General features: G+C 44.8%; 1 protein-coding gene across 1 annotated transcript in view; it reads right to left on the reverse strand.

The window, feature by feature from the left end:
• LOC135525931 (kinase suppressor of Ras 2-like) overlaps positions 1–16,617 on the reverse strand; it is an 86,789-nt gene that overhangs the window by 36,102 nt on the left and 34,070 nt on the right. The window contains exons 3-8 of the mRNA XM_064954303.1: positions 13,106–13,212; positions 11,163–11,331; positions 10,662–10,703; positions 9,870–9,942; positions 2,779–2,836; positions 2,324–2,495 (exon numbers count right to left, since the gene is read on the reverse strand). Coding sequence (XP_064810375.1) covers positions 2,324–2,495; positions 2,779–2,836; positions 9,870–9,942; positions 10,662–10,703; positions 11,163–11,331; positions 13,106–13,212 — 621 coding nt within the window. The remainder of the gene's footprint in view (positions 1–2,323; positions 2,496–2,778; positions 2,837–9,869; positions 9,943–10,661; positions 10,704–11,162; positions 11,332–13,105; positions 13,213–16,617) is intronic.

Consider the following 16,617-nt stretch of genomic DNA (forward strand, 5'->3'; position numbering starts at 1 on the left):
AACATCGGGTGGTGTAGGTGTCCTGGAGGGCAAGTAGTTTGCCCCCGGTGATGCGTTGTGCAGACCTCACTACCCTCTGGAGAGCCTTGCGGTTATGGGCGGAGCAGTTGCCGTACCAGGCGGTGATACAGCCCGCCAGGAAGCTCTCGATTGTCTGTAGAAGTTTGTGAGTGCTTTTGGTGACAAGCCGAATTTCTTCAGCCTCCTGAGGTTGAAGAGGCGCTGCTGCGCCTTCTTCACGATGCTGTCTGTGTGAGTGGACCAATTCAATTTGTCTGTGATGTGTATGCCGAGGAACTTAAAACTTACTACCCTCTCCACTACTGTTCCATCGATGTGGATAGGGGGGTGTTCCCTCTGCTGTTTCCTGAAGTCCACAATCATCTCCTTAGTTTTGTTGACGTTGAGTGTGAGGTTATTTTCCTGACACCACACTCCGAGGGCCCTCACCTCCTCCCTGTAGGCCGTCTCGTCGTTGTTTGTAATCAAGCCTACCACTGTTGTGTCGTCCGCAGTCGTGGGTGAACAGGGAGTACAGGAGAGGGCTCAGAACGCACCCTTGTGGGGCCCCAGTGTTGAGGATCAGCGGGGTGGAGATGTTGTTGCCTACCCTCACCACCTGGGGGCGGCCCGTCAGGAAGTCCAGTACCCAGTTGCACAGGGCGGGGTCGAGACCCAGGGTCTCGAGCTTGATGACGAGCTTGGAGGGTACTATGGTGTTGAATGCCGAGCTGTAGTCGATGAACAGCATTCTCACATAGGTATTCCTCTTGTCCAGATGGGTTAGGGCAGTGTGCAGTGTGGTTGAGATTGCATCGTCTGTGGACCTATTTAGGCGGTAAGCAAATTGGAGTGGGTCTAGGGTGTCAGGTAGGGTGGATATGATATGGTCCTTGACTAGTCTCTCAAAGAACTTCATGATGACGGAAGTGAGTGCTACGGGGCGGTTGTCGTTTAACTCAGTTACCTTAGCTTTCTTGGGAACAGGAACAATGGTGGCCCTCTTGAAGCATGTGGGAACAGCAGACTGGTATAGGGTTTGATTGAATATGTCCGTAAACACACCAGCCAGCTGGTCTGCACATGCTCTGAGGGTGCGGCTGGGGATGCCGTCTGGGCCTGCAGCCTTGCGAGGGTTAACACGTTTAAATGTTTTACTCACCTCGGCTGCAGTGAAGGAGAGTCCGCATGTTTTCGTTGCAGGCCGTGTCAGTGGCACTGTATTGTCCTCAAAGCGGGCAAAAAAGTTATTTAGTCTGCCTGGGAGCAAGACATCCTGGTCCGTGCCTGGGCTGGTTTTCTTTTTGTAGTCCGTGATTGACTGTAGACCCTGCCACATACCTCTTGTGTCTGAGCCGTTGAATTGAGATTCTACTTTGTCTCTATACTGACGCTTAGCTTGTTTGATAGCCTTGCGGAGGGAATAGCTGCACTGTTTGTATTCGGTCATGTTACCAGTCACCTTGCCCTGATTAAAAGCAGTGGTTCGCGCTTTCAGTTTCACGCGAATTCTGCCATCAATCCACGGTTTCTGGTTAGGGAATGTTTTAATCGTTGCTATGGAAACGACATCTTCAACGCACGTTCTAATGAACTCGCACACCGAATCAGCGTATTCGTCAATGTTGTTGTCTGACGCAATACGAAACATATCCCAGTCCACGTGATGGAAGCAGTCTAATACAATTTTATTGCATGGTATTGCATGGTATTGTATCGTATTGACATTACTTCAATTAATGTAAAACAAAATCCCTTTCATTTGAACCATTCATCATTCCAGGCAATACTATAGCTACAATGTCAATTGTACCTCTTCCCTGTTAATTGGTTCTGTATCCTGATAGGCTTGCTCGTTGAGCGGCTGTTTGAACACAGGTGTGGTCCCTCTGACCTAATTATTGAAGGAACTGCTTTTAACAGAAGGTGTGTCATTGTTTGAGAGATCCTTGTGTGTGAAGCCACAGTTTTAGCCATCAGTTACTTGTTTACTTGGTTTATCCTGCCGTTTTACAATTAATTAAGCATTTTTGTTTTTAATGCCTTTTAAGTGTTAGAGCATAGGCCAGCTCTCTCGCAGTATTGTATTAATAATAATAATACAATACATTCTATGGCTTTTATAGCTATAGCTTTTCATAGAATCGCTAAGCACTTCAAGAACAAAAAAAGATGCAAGCTATATATCATGACAAGTCAACCAATAGAGGCCAAGTCTTTGAAAGCTGCATCCTCCGAAAATGGAAAGGTGAAATCTGGTCAGATGATGGTGATGGAGTCTGCTGATCTTGTCAGAGGCTGATTATTTAAGTCTGTCTATTACCTTTCCCGATGAGCTCCCCTATCTCTAGCTGTTCGAAGGGGATGTCCCACTCCTGGAGAAAGATGGAGGTCTGGCTGGCTTTACGGGGGAAGTTACGGGCTGACAGCAGAGACAGGTTCATCTCCTCAAACTCATCCTCCGAGTACTCCGCCTCATCGTTGCCCTCCTCATTCTGCTCAGGAGAGGAAGAGTGACACTAATTTCCATCAAGGTCAACAATAAGTGTTTTATAATAATTATTGAATGTGCTGTCCTCTATCCTTTGGCCTCTACTGTATATTAAAATAAAATCCAATTAAATGAAATTGAAACAGTGAAAATGGACAGCCTTGTTGTGGGGTTGCAGAGGATTACCATCAGGAGCGTCAGCATTCCAAACTATAACAGACATGACAAAGGCTACACAGATCTTATTCAGAAAGAAATCATACAATGCCATCAGATGGGGGACTCACGTCTGATGTCGGTTCAACTTCAATCTGTAGTAAAGGGTTTAAAGGGTTCACCTCGATTCTGAAAACAAGAGCACGGCATGCAGACGGGAATTATGAGCACTTTACATCCCACACGTTAGCATTATACATATGCGCTGAACCGTGTTGAATCATGCATATTTGATTAAACACCATACACTTAGTGAGCCATCCTTTTTGTCCATTTAGCTGCATTTAACCTTTCCTAACCTCTCTGTATCATCATTACAGATTCACACACAGTATCTGTGTCAGGAGAGACACTGATTGGCAGCTCAGTGTCGTGACGATATGTGTATGAAATTATATGTGGTCCCTGTGGCGCGTGGGGCCCCTGGTAGGGCCTCTGTCTCCTAATGAGAGGATCCAGCCGGGGCCAGAGAGAGGCCCTCATTAAACCAGGGAAGAGGCCATTAAGGCAGGGGAATCAGCCAGCTGCCACTGGGTGCTGGCTAGGCGAGGGAGCGCGTGGAGCTGCACACAGAGAAGACGGGCTTTAATTAAATCATGAGAATGTGTGTTTCATAACCAAGATAATGTATTCACATTTGTCAGAAGGCGGAGAAGGAGAGGGGAACGACAGAGAGAGAGGGAGAGAGAGAGAGAGAGAGAGAGAGAGAGAGAGAGAGAGAGAGAGAGAGAGAGAGAGAGAGAGTGTGTGAGCCCGAGTGAGAGATAGAGAGGAAAAAGAGCAATAGCGAGAGAGACAGAGACTGTTGCTGGCTCCACCTTAAACTAATTTCCCCTGTCATATTGACACTGAGACAACACCTGTGTCAGTCACTTAGAAGGTATCAAACACACGTCATTCAAACAGCCACCTATTTCTATCAGTTTAAAAACCACCAGCAATTGACTATAAAAATTGTCTATGAAAGCTAGAGCTACTGAACGCTTCGTTTTAGATTTGAGAATGATTGATATTATAATGTAATTAGCTGAAGACTCCAAATACGTCAATTGAGGAGGGGGATGAGATATTCATGGCAGCGATACTAAAAAGGAATGACCATTTCAATAAGCATAAAAATCCACCAATAATTGAAAACAATTGAAAATCGTCTATGAAAGCTAGTTTGGGTTTAGTTGAACATCTTGGTACATATGCAGTTACTGAAAGCTAAAGTTACTGAGTGCTACCTTGGGTTTAGTTTTGTGATCGATTGAGATTATAATCTAATCAGCTGAGTAGTCCAAAGACATCTCCATCAGTCCTTGTCTCCTCCTTCTGCTTGTTTTCCGCAGCCGTGGTTTTCAAAAAACCAAGCGGAATCCAGTTGGCATCGTAACTGTAGCGTGAAGTGAAGGCCATGCTAACATTAGCCCCAGAGTGTTTGTCTAGCCCTTCATCTCTCATTGAAATTGTCACCAAAACATCTTTGCTCAAATAATGCAAAGTCGCTATCCTCTTTAACCAATGAAGGGACAGAGATAGGCAGACAAGATGTGATATGAGGGTTATCTGAAACGGTCTGTTTTTTGCCCACACGGACATTACTCTGTGACCGCATCGCTTGACAACATTTCTCAGCACATCATTAAAAAATAACATTTAGGTCATTTTCTGACCTACTTCACTGGTGAATGGATCCAGAGGAAGAATCAGAGGTATTTGTCAACAGTTTAACTCCAAAATGGCACTGGAAAACAAGGAAGACGTTTTACGTATTCCTAACCAATTGTGTTTGCGTTGTTTGTAACTTGTTTTTTTAACTTATTTTGTACATAATGTTGCTGCTACCATCTCTTATGACCGAAAATAACTTCTGGGCTGTGATTACTCACCACAGACTGGCAGAATCCTTTTTTCCTTTAACGAGCCCGACGAGCCCGACATGAATGATATACTGCTTTCCCGGGAACAGGCCCAGATCCCCATAATTTGCATGAAGAGAAGGCAGAGAAAAAGGGGCCAGAGGGCGGGCTGCCTTCTAAGAATTCGTAGGTGATCGAATAAACCCCCACTTCCTTCCATTCTGCTAACAAACATGCAATCTTTGGAAAATAAAATCGATGACCTAAGCGGAAGATTAAACTACCAACGGGACATTCAAAACTGTAATATCTTATGCTTCACAGAGTCATGGCTGACGGATGACATTATCAACATACAGCTGGCCGGTTATACCCTGTATCGACAGGACAGAACAGCGGCGCCTGGTAAGACAAGGGGTGGCAGACTATGTATTTTTGTAAATAACAGATGGTGCACGATATCTAAAGAGGTCTCGAGGTTTTGCTCGCCTGAGGTAGAGTATCTCATGATAAGCTGTAGACCACACTATTTACCTAGAGAGATTTCATCTGTATTTTTTTCGTAGCTGTCTACATACCACCACAAACTGATGCTGGCACTAAGACAGCCCTGAATGAGCTGTATTTCGCCATAAGCAAACAGGAAAATGCTCACACAAGAGCAGCTCAAAGTAGCTGGGTGTCATGCCCTGACCTGAGTATTCTTTGTTTTCTTTATTGTTTTGGTTAGGTCAGGGTGTGACATGGGTGATGTATGTGTCTTTTGTACTGTCTAGGGGTTTTGTAAGTTTATGGGGTTGTTTACTGTCTAGGTGTTTATGTATGTCTATGGTTGCCTAGATTGGTTCTCAATTATTTATTTTTTAATTTTTAATTTTACCTTTATTTTACTAGACAAGTCAGTTAAGAACAAATTCTTATTTACAATGACGGCCTAGGAACAGTGGGTTAACTGCCTGTTCAGGGGCAGAACGACAGATTTGTACCTTGTCAGCGCGGGGGTTTGAACTTGCAACCTTCTGGTTACTAGTCCAATGCTCTAACCACTAGGCTACCCTTCCGCCCCAATTAGAGGCAGGTGTTTATCGTTGTCTCTGATTGGGAACCATATTTAGGCAGCCATGTTCTTTGGGTATTTGGTGGGTTATTATCTATGCCTATGTCTAGTTGCCTGTGTCTGCACTAGTTTTATATAGCTTCACGTTCGGTTTGTTGTTTTTGTACAGTTTGTTAAGTGTTTTTCGTCTTCATTAAAAAGTATGTATTCTAATCACGCTGCGCTTTGGTCTCCTCCGTACGACAAACGTGACAGAATAACCCACCATAAAAGGACCAAGCAGTGTGATTGGGAGGAACAGCGCTTAATGGAGAAATGGACCCGGGAGAAGGACGAATGGGTAACAACCTGGGAGGAGATTGAGAGTTGGTCGATTGATCCAGGGAGAGTGCCAGAGCCTGCATGGGATTCTTTGGAACAGGGCGAGGAGGGATACAGGAGAATGGAGGAACGGCGAAGATATAAAGGTACACGGCTAGCACGGATGCCCGAGAGGCAGCCCCAATAAAAAATGTTGGGGGGCACACGAGGAGATTGGCTAAGTCAGGTAGGAGACCTGAGCCAACTCCTTGTGCTAACCGTGGGGAGTGTGTAACTGGTCAGGCACTGTGTTATGCAGAGATGCGCATGATGTCTCCAGTGCGCATTGCTAGCCCGGTGTGCTATATTCCAGCTCCTCGCATTGGCCGGGCTAGAATGAGCATCCAGCCAGGACGGGTTGTGTCAGCTTTACACTCCAGACCTCCAGTACGCCTCCACAGCCCAATACGTCCTGTGCTTGCTCCCCGCACTCGCCCTGAGGTGTGTGTCCCCAGCCCAGTACCACCAGTGCCAACACCACGCACTAGGCTTCCTGTGCGTCTCCAGAGCCCAGTACTCCCTGTTCCTGCTCCTCGCACTCGCCCTAAGGTGCGTGTCCCCAGCCCGGTACCTCTAGTGCCGGCACCACGCACCAGGCCTATAGTGCGACTCTGCAGTCCAGTACGCCCTGTTCCTTCCCCCCGCACTCGCCCTGAGGTGCGTGTCTCCAGCCCAGTACCACCAGTGCCGGCACCACGCACCAGGCCTACAGTGCGCCTCGCCAGTCCAGAGCATCCGGCAACAGTACCCAGTCCAGGAGTGTCCGGCAACAGTACCCAGTCCAGAGCGTCCGGCAACAGTCTACAGACCGGAACATCCTATGACAGGCTGCAGACCGGAACTTCCTACGACGGGCCGCAGACCGGAACCTCCTACGTTGGACCGCAGACCGGAACCTCCTACGTCGGGTCACAGTCCGGAACCTTCTACGTCGGGTCACAGTCCGGAACCTACCACGATGGGTCGCAGTCCGGAGTCTACCACGACGGATCGCAGTCCGGAAGCTACCACGGCGGGTCACAGTCCGGATCCGCCAGAGTCTCCCTCCTGTCCTGAGCCACCAGAGTCTCCCTCCTGTCCAGAGCCGCCATAGCTGACAGCCAGCGAGGAGCAGCCAGAGCCGTCAGCCAGCCAGGAGCTGCCAGAGCAGTCAGCCAACCAGGAGCTGCCGATGCCGCCTGTCACGCCGGCGATGCTGGAATCTCCCTCATGTCCGGAGCGACCAGAGCCGCTCCTCAGTCCAGTGACGCCCTCTACGATGATCTTCAGTCCGGGGCCCGCTGCGAGGGTCGCTCCGGGGCCCGCTGCGAGGGTCACGTCCTGCACCCGAGCCGCCGCCATGAAAAAGGACCACCCGGACCCTCCCCTTTAGATTAGGTTTTGCGGCCAGAGTCTGCACCTTTGTGGGGGGGGTGTTACTGTCACGCCCTGATCTGAGTATTCTTTGTTTTCTTTATTGTTTTGGTTAGGTCAGGGTATGACATGGGTGATGTATGTGTTTTTTGTACTGTCTAGGGGTTTTGTAGGTTTATGGGGTTGTTTACTATCTGGGTGTTTATATATGTCTATGGTTGTCTAGATTGGTTCTCAATTAGAGGCAGGTGTTTATCGTTGTCTCTGATTGGGAACCATATTTAGGCAGCCATCTTTTTGGCGTATTTGGTGGGTTATTATCTATGTCTATGTCTAGTTGACTGTGTCTGCATATATAGCAATATAGTTTGTTAAGTGTTCTCTCCATTAAAAAGTATGTATTCTTGCCCTCCATTTGGCAAATCTGACCATAATTCTTTCCTCCTGATTCCTGTTTTCAAGCTAAAATTAAAGCAGGAAGCACCAGTGACTATCAATAAAAAAAAGTGGTCAGATGAAGCAGATACAAAGCTACAGGACTGTTTTGCTAGCACAGACTAGAATATTTTCTGGGATTCCTCAATAAGTGTATCGATGACGTCGTCCCCACAGTGACCGTATGTACAAACCCAAACCAGAAGCCATGGATTACAGGCAACATCCGCACTGAGCTAAAGGCTAAAGCTGCCGCTTTCAAGGAGTAGGACACTAACCTGGAAGCTTATAAGAAATCCCGCTATCCCCTCCGACAAACAGGCAAAGCTTCAATACAGGACTAAGATCAATTCGTATTACAACAGCTCTGACGCTCGTCAGATGTGGCAGGACTTGCAAACCGTTACAGACTACAAAGGGAAGCAGACGCCCGAGAGCTACACAGTGACACGAGCCTACCAGACGAGGTAAACAGCTTCTATGCTCGCTTCGAGTAAAATGCATGAGAGCACGGGCTGATCATGCTTTCCGCAGCCGATGTGAGTAAGTCCTTTAAACAGATCAACATTCACAAGGCAGCAGGGCCAGACGGATTACCAGGACGTGTACTGCGAGCATGCGCTGACCAACTGGCAAGTGTCTTCACTGACATTTTCAACCTCTCCCTGTCCGAGTCTGTAATACCAACATGTTTTAAGCAGACCACCATAGTCCCTGTGCCCAAGAACACTAAGGTAACCTGCCTAAATGACTACCGACCCGTAGCACTCAAGTCTGTAGTCATGAATTGCTTTGAAAGGCTGGTCACTGCTCACATCAACACCATTATCCCAGAAGCCATAGACCCACTCCCATTTGCATACCGCCCTAACAGATCCACAGATGACACAATCTCTATTGTACTCCACCCTGCCCTTTCACACCTGGACAAAAGGAACACCTATGTGAGAATGCTATTCATTGAATACAGCTCAGCATTCAACACCATAGTGCCCTCAAAGCTCATCAATAAGCTAAGGACCCTGGGATTAAACACCTCCTCTGCATCTGTATCCTGGACATCCTCACGGGCCACCCCCAGGTGGTAAGGGTAGGTAACTACATACGCCATGCTGATCCTAAACTCAGGGGCCCCTCAGGGGTGTGTGCTCAGTCCCCTCCTGTACTCCCTGTTCATTCATGACTGCACGGCCAGGTATGACTCCAACACCATCATTAAGTTTGCTGATGACACAACAGTGGTAGGCCTGATCACAAACAACAATGACACAGCTTATAGGGAGCAGGTCAGAGACCTGGCCGTGTGGTGCCAGGACAACAACCTCTCCCTCAATGTGATCAAGACAAAGGAGATGATTGTGGACTACAGAAAAAAGAGGACTGAGAACGCCCCCATTCTCATCAAAAGGGCTGTAGTGGAGCCGGTTGAGAGCTTCAAGTTTCTTGGTGTCCACATCACCAACAAACTAACATGGTCCAAGACAGTCGTGAAGAGGGCACGACAAAACCTATTCCCCCTCAGGAGACAAAAAATTTGGCATGGGTCCTCAGATCCTCAAAACGTTCTAGAGCTCCACCATCGAGAGCATCCGGACTGGTTGCATCACTGCCTGGTATAGAAACTGCTCGGCCACCGACCGCAAGGAACTACAAAGGGTAGTGCGTACGGCCCAGTACATCACTGGGGCCAAGCTTCCTGCCATCCAGGACCTCTATACCAGGCAGTGTCAGAGGACGGCCCTAAAAATTGTCAAAGACTCCAGCCACCCGAGTCATAGACTGCCCCCCCCCCCTCTTTTACACCGCTGCTACTCTCTGTTGTTATCATCTATGCATCGTCACTTTAATAACTCTACCTACATGTACATACTACCTCAACTAACCGGTGCCCCCGAACATTGACTCTGTACCGGTACCCCCCTGTGTATAGTCTCACTATTGTTATTTTACTGCTGGTCTGTAATCACTTGTTACTTTTATTTCTTACTCTTCCTCGTATTTTTTAAAAACGGCATTGTTGGTTAGCGGCTCGTAAGTAAGCATTTCACTGTAAACTGTACCTGTTGTATTCGGCGCATGTGACTAATACGATTTGATCTAGATTTCTACTCACCCAGGCTCAGACAGGACAGGGTGAAGGATGACCTGGGGTGTTCTGTTAGGAGCCTCTGGTGCCGGGGCCACGTCTGGAGCAGTATACAGTATATGGTAAATCATAAAATAGCCCTTATACCATGGTAACTACAGTGTAATAATCAATGTATGTAATAACCCTGTAATAATCTACTGAGCTCTGCTGGGGGCTTCAAGGGTCATGTCTGGGGGGTGAGGTCCATGCTAAATCATTACAACAATACAGGGGCTGTAAATAATAAGCATTAGGAGTTGTTACTACTCAGGACTTGAGATACTCTGTCAGGACCAATCCTATACCACCATACTGTATCTCCTAAATGTTCTATCCCACCCCCATATGATTTCAGTCACATCCCCTCTTGTCAAATATCTCTCTAAAACAGTGTTTCTTAATCCTGGTCCTCAGGAACCAAAGGGGTGCACATTTTGTTTTTTGCCCTAGCACTTACACACCTGGATAAAATCATCAAAGCTTGATAAATGGAATCAGCTGTGTAGTGCTCGGGACAAAACCAAAAAAGGACCAGGATTAAGAAACACTGTTTTAAAAGACACTTCTGCAATGGTCCAGCCAGGAGATGCTCAAGTCTCCACATTAAGGGACCAAAAACTACGACAGGCATAGAGAGAAAAAGGCTAAGAGTTTAGAAGCTGTCAAGGAGGAGAGGAACAGAAGCATCAAATCACAACGTCAAAAAAGTCCTCCTCTTCCTTTGGCCTAGTGCAGTGCATTTTGGTTAGGCGTAATGATCAATTAAGAGGCACTTACCTGGGAAGATGAACTGCTGCTTGTATTTGAAGTAAGAAGAAGCTGCAGAGAGGGAGAGAGGGAGAATGGGTCTGAGTGGTACAGAGCTGGGTTCATAGAAGGGTTGAAATGGCAATAATGATATTTCTTTCCTAGAGCAGAGATGTAGGACAGACAGCTCTAAAAATCAAAGAGTAGCGGAGTGGCACTACATTTACTACTTCTATCAGATAACATTTCTAAATGCACTTTAAAGACATCGTCAAGTAATTTTTGAAGTTTCCCCAAGTATAAATACAGTAATGTACTGTACACACACTTAAGCATAAAAAAAATGTTATGAGCAAATGTGTGTTTTTAGACACAACAATAAACTTCAAGTAGTGGGGCATTCAAGAGTTGGTCTGATGGTCTGTTATGATGTCAAACCTGAACCCCTTATTGAGATGTGATTTTTGTTAAGTACATCAGGTGTAAAATGGGGTGAAAATGAGACGAGTAGGTTTTAATTTCATCCTGTACCTGTGAAGTTGAACTGTTTCTGTTGCCGTGCTGACTGTGGGGAAGGGTGTAGGGGGGAGGGAGGGGTGGCACTGGAAGGGAGGGGTGGAGCGGGTGAGGAAGGTGTGGAGGAGGTGGTGGAGGAGGGGTTACTGCTGGAGTCTGGCTGGTACGGGACAGGGATGTGATCCTGAGGACAGAGAGAGAGTGAAAAAGAGAGGGATGGAGAGAGAGAGAGAGGGAGAGATGAGAGACAGGGAGAGAAAGGTTGAGAGATGAGAGAGAGAGAGAGAGAGAGACGAGAGAGAGTGAGGGGTAAAAAATAAAAAAGAGAGCGAGTGAGGGAGTCAATTTCAAGGTGTGAAATGAATACAGACCCACAGGTGAAACAAGACTCAAAACTGACTGTGAATCCAAAATAATTTCATTTTCCTAGGCTTGTGAGTTTACTTGCTGTTTACATGATAGCTTTTTTGGTGCCCTTCAGTCGAACATTGACAGACAGCTCATCCCCCCTGTGAGTCACACACTCTCTTCTTCTTGAACCCTCAGGCACCTCTCTCCTGTATCCACCTCAGTGCCTGGAGCACATAATTAAATAAACCAGTACTATAATGCATTTCTATGGCCTAGAGCAGGTAGAACTCTGTCTCTTTTCAGACTTCCTCATTCAGAAGATAACACCTGACAATGCACCTGTCGACTAATTGTGTTGTTATGACACGGGTCTATAGAGATAGTGCTGCTCAAGATAGGATTTAGGGGAGAGATATGCTGGCTTTTCTTTGAGAGATAAAAGCTCTATTACGTTGTAAGGTATAAATAAGTGGCCTTGGTTGCACTCGCTTAATATGGAGTGCTGCTATGCGTGTTCATTAATAGCACCCCCCCACCACACACACACACACACACACACACACACACACACACACACACACACACACACACACACACACACACACACACACACACACACACACACACACATACACACCATGAACCTTTTGTGGTTGTATTGATGTGGTAGAGTAAGGGAGATCTCATATCAAACTACTTATTATCACAGTGAATAAAAAAAGAGTTCTGTCTTGTTTAAATAAAGACTCAAAGCAATCCAATGGGTTATATTTCATGTGACAGGACATCTGATGACCCAATATGTCATGTCCTGACCATAGAAAGCCTGTATTTTCTATGGTCGAGTAGGTCAGGGCATGACTAGGGTTTTTTAGTCTAGTTTATGTGGGGTTCTAGGTTTCATTTTCTATGTTGGTGTTTGTGTATGATTCCCAATTAGAGGCAGCTGGTAATCGTTGTCTCTAATTGGGGATCATACTTAAAGTTGCATTTTTCCATCTGTGGGTTATGGGATATTGTTTGTTTATGTTTAGTTGCCTGTTTGCACTGCATTGTAGTCACGGTTCGTTTATTCTTTATTGTTTTGTTTTTTCTAAGTTTCACTGTCTAATAAATATGTGGAACTCTACGTACGTTGGTTCGTCTATACTAACGAACGTGACACAATAAGACAAATATAATCACAGTGAGATAAAACTATAACTCTCATCCACTAAAAGTTGTCTAAAACACTATAGTGTGGGTTTCCAAACAAAATACCTCCCTTATGAAGTTATGATGACTTGCAAACTTAATAATGGGGTAGGGGGATTTGCGGAAATCCCAAACAATGTTTGAAGAATTGAAAAGTATCTGTGGGATTGACGCGCTGCTACTGTTGAAGTGTGAAAATTAATTTGTTTTTAAAATAATCCAGTTGTCGGTGGCTGGTTAAGTAATGCTGGTCCGTCTGACTGGTCTTGGACAGGTGATGCACATTTCAAACAGACCAAAATAACAGATACCAAGACAACAGAGCTCAGATGTGGAAGCACAGAACGGGGGGGGTGCGAGTGTGTGGGCGCATGTACATGTGAGCATGCCTTCATGCGTCTGGTAGTTCCTACCTTGTTGATTTTGTTGGTTTTGGGCAGCGTCTGACTGATGTGCAGGTCTGTGTACCTGAGCGGGTTGTTGATGTCACATGGTACCGATTCAGTCCGTACCAGACGAGCTGGGGATAGACCGAATCAGACAAACAACAAGACACTGAGAGAAAGTGTTTATTTTCTCAAATTTCTGAATGTGAAAATATGACAAGCTCTTCTTCTTTGAAGATGGTCCTTTTTTGCTCTCGCAAGGGAACACTTAAGAACACCCTACGATACTGTAGCTTGCCAACTTCAAGTAGCAGAGACTTGAATCTTCCCTTGCTTTTTTTGAAGGTTCTGTACTAAAACAAAAGAAAGGTTCATAAATGTATTATTTTACCTTGATTTCCTTGGTGATCTGTCACACCGGTTGGGTGAAAAAGAGAAAGGTGTAAAGCTCACTTTAGATGACAGAGAATCTTTTTAAATGAGTACTTCAAACAAAAGCACTATCACAGAGAATGAGTTGTCCTTTAAAGTAATACTTCAGTAACATAAGCACTATAACAGAGAATGAGTTGTTTTTTAAAGTAAAGTTTCAATAACAATAGCACTATAATAGAGAATGATGATCTTTTAAAATAGTACTTCAATAGCAAAAGCACCTATATTCTAGGAATCCTAATAAGTATACCTAATATGAATATGCACTGCGTAATTACAGTAGGACTATATACAGTGCCTTGCGAAAGTATTCAGCCCCCTTGAACTTTGCGACCTTTTGCCACATTTCAGGCTTCAAACATAAAGATATAAAACTGTATTTTTTTGTGAAGAATCAACAACAAGTGGGACACAATCATGAAGTGGAACGACATTTATTGGATATTTCAAACGTTTTTAACAAATCAAAAACTGAAAAATTGGGCGTGCAAAATTATTCAGCCCCCTTAAGTTAATACTTTGTAGCGACATCTTTTGCTGCGATTACAGCTGTAAGTCGCTTGGGGTATGTCGCTATCCGTTTTGCACATCGAGAGACTGAATTTTTTTCCCATTCCTCCTTGCAAAACAGCTCGAGCTCAATGAGGTTGGATGGAGAGCATTTGTGAACAGCAGTTTTCAGTTCTTTCCACAGATTCTCGATTGGATTCAGGTCTGGACTTTGACTTGGCCATTCTAACACCTGGATATGTTTATTTCTGAACCATTCCATTGTAGATTTTGCTTTATGTTTTGGATCATTGTCTTGTTGGAAGACAAATCTCCGTCCCAGTCTCAGGTCTTTTGCAGACTCCATCAGGTTTTCTTCCAGAATGGTCCTGTATTTGGCTCCATCCATCTTCCCATCAATTTTAACCATCTTCCCTGTCCCTGCTGAAAAGCAGGCTCAAACCATGATGCTACCACCGCCATGTTTGACAGTGGGGATGGTGTGTTCATTGTGATGAGCTGTGTTGCTTTTACGCCAAACATAACGTTTTGCATTGTTGCCAAAAAGTTCAATTTTGGTTTCATCTGACCAGAGCACCTTCTTCCACATGTTTGGTGTGTCTCCCAGGTGGCTTGTGGCAAACTTTAAACAACATTTTTATGGATATCTTTAAGAAATGGCTTTCTTCTTGCCACTCTTCCATAAAGGCCAGATTTGTGCAATATACGACTGATTGTTGTCCTATGGACAGAGTCTCCCACCTCAGCTGTAGATCTCTGCAGTTCATCCAGAGTGATCATGGGCCTCTTGGCTGCATCTCTGATCAGTCTTCTCCTTGTATGAGCTGAAAGTTTAGAGGGACGGCCAGGTCTTGGTAGATTTGCAGTGGTCTGATACTCCTTCCATTTCAATATTATCGCTTGCACAGTGCTCCTTGGGATGTTTAAAGCTTGGGAAATCTTTTTGTATCCAAATCCAGCTTTAAACTTCTTCACAACAGTATCTCGGACCTGCCTGTGTGTTCCTTGTTCTTCATGATGCTCTCTGCCCTTTTAACGGACCTCTGAGACTATCACAGTGCAGGTGCATTTATACGGAGACTTGATTACACACAGGTGGATTGTATTTATCATCATTAGTCATTTAGGTCAACATTGGATCATTCAGAGATCCTCACTGAACTTCTGGAGAGAGTTTGCTGCACTGAAAGTAAAGGGGCTGAATAATTTTGCACGCCCAATTTTTCAGTTTTTGATTTGTTAAAAACGTTTGAAATATCCAATAAATGTCGTTCCACTTCATGATTGTGTCCCACTTGTTGTTGATTCTTCACAAAAAAATACAGTTTTATATCTTTATGTTTGAAGCCTGAAATGTGGCAAAAAGTCGCAAAGTTCAAGGGGGCCGAATACTTTCGCAAGGCACTGTATGTGTCTCCTAGCTTGAGATGCATGTGCAGTTTGTGTTACTGCTTACGATGAGAATAATACTCAAGTTTTGTGCCATGTGTATCAAGACGTTCTACTGCGATTAAAATGGTACATAATGCATGCAATCACTGCTTTCAGTCGCTTTGGATAAAATAATCAGTTAAATGACATAACATGTATGAATTGAAAGACGAGTGGTGAAATCGTCCTTGAAGTTATTGGACCTGCATATGAAGTCAGTCTTCAGTCCTACAGTAAGCTGCTGGTCCAACAGTCCTTTTACCTTTGAGGGGGTTACTTCCTCCTCCTCTTTGGATGATCAGTAAATGGCAAGGTGGGGCTTCTTTGGTACATTTGTTGTGGCACTTCAGCCTGGTGAAACAACAGAGTAAAACACTCACCAAGGTAGCATCAGCAATGGCATCCTATTCCCTACATAGTGCACTATTTTTGATCAGAGTCTGATCAAAAGCAGTGCATTATATAGGGAATAGGGTGTCACTTCGTATGCAACCCCAGACATCACTGAATCTCTGCTACTCATTTTACAAACAGTTAAAATAAACCCATTCTTGAACTTTTAATAGTCTGGGTCATTAAGGAAATAAAGCGCTGTCTGAGTTCCACCCAATTATTTCCCTTGTGTCAAAAATGTCACATTCAGTTGGTTGTAAAAATTGGTTAATTTACTTAAGTAATCTGTTTTAAATGATAATTGCTTGTTCTTTTCAGAGATTTTCCCAAGTATACGGTGACAAATGTCCTTTCCAGAATTCTAATAATAATGTGAAAGAACAAATATGGATGACAAGAAAGAGTTTATAGCCTGAGATTTGATTATAACCTTTATAACCAACCAGGAGGATCATTGATTGATGTTGATGTTTTTTTTGTTTTTGTTTTCTTATCTTCTGTTAAAGCAAATCCTTAGAAACATGTGATGCACGGCAATAAAACTTTTATAATCGCGCAGTAATGTTTTCTGAACACAGATTAGAATAATACAAGGAAGGACCTTACTTGCAGTTTTTACATTTAAGTCCAAACAACATTCCTTTTCCACACACTATGCATGTCTGAGACATCCAATACTTGGTGGAAAACCTGCAAGCACAAGAAGAGAGAGAGGGGAAGACAGAGAGAGAGCGAGAGAGAGAGAGAGAGAGAGAGATCTGAGCACATAA

This window comes from Oncorhynchus masou, chromosome 1, assembly GCF_036934945.1.
Source record: "Oncorhynchus masou masou isolate Uvic2021 chromosome 1, UVic_Omas_1.1, whole genome shotgun sequence".
In the NCBI taxonomy this organism is placed as follows: Eukaryota; Metazoa; Chordata; class Actinopteri; order Salmoniformes; family Salmonidae; genus Oncorhynchus; species Oncorhynchus masou.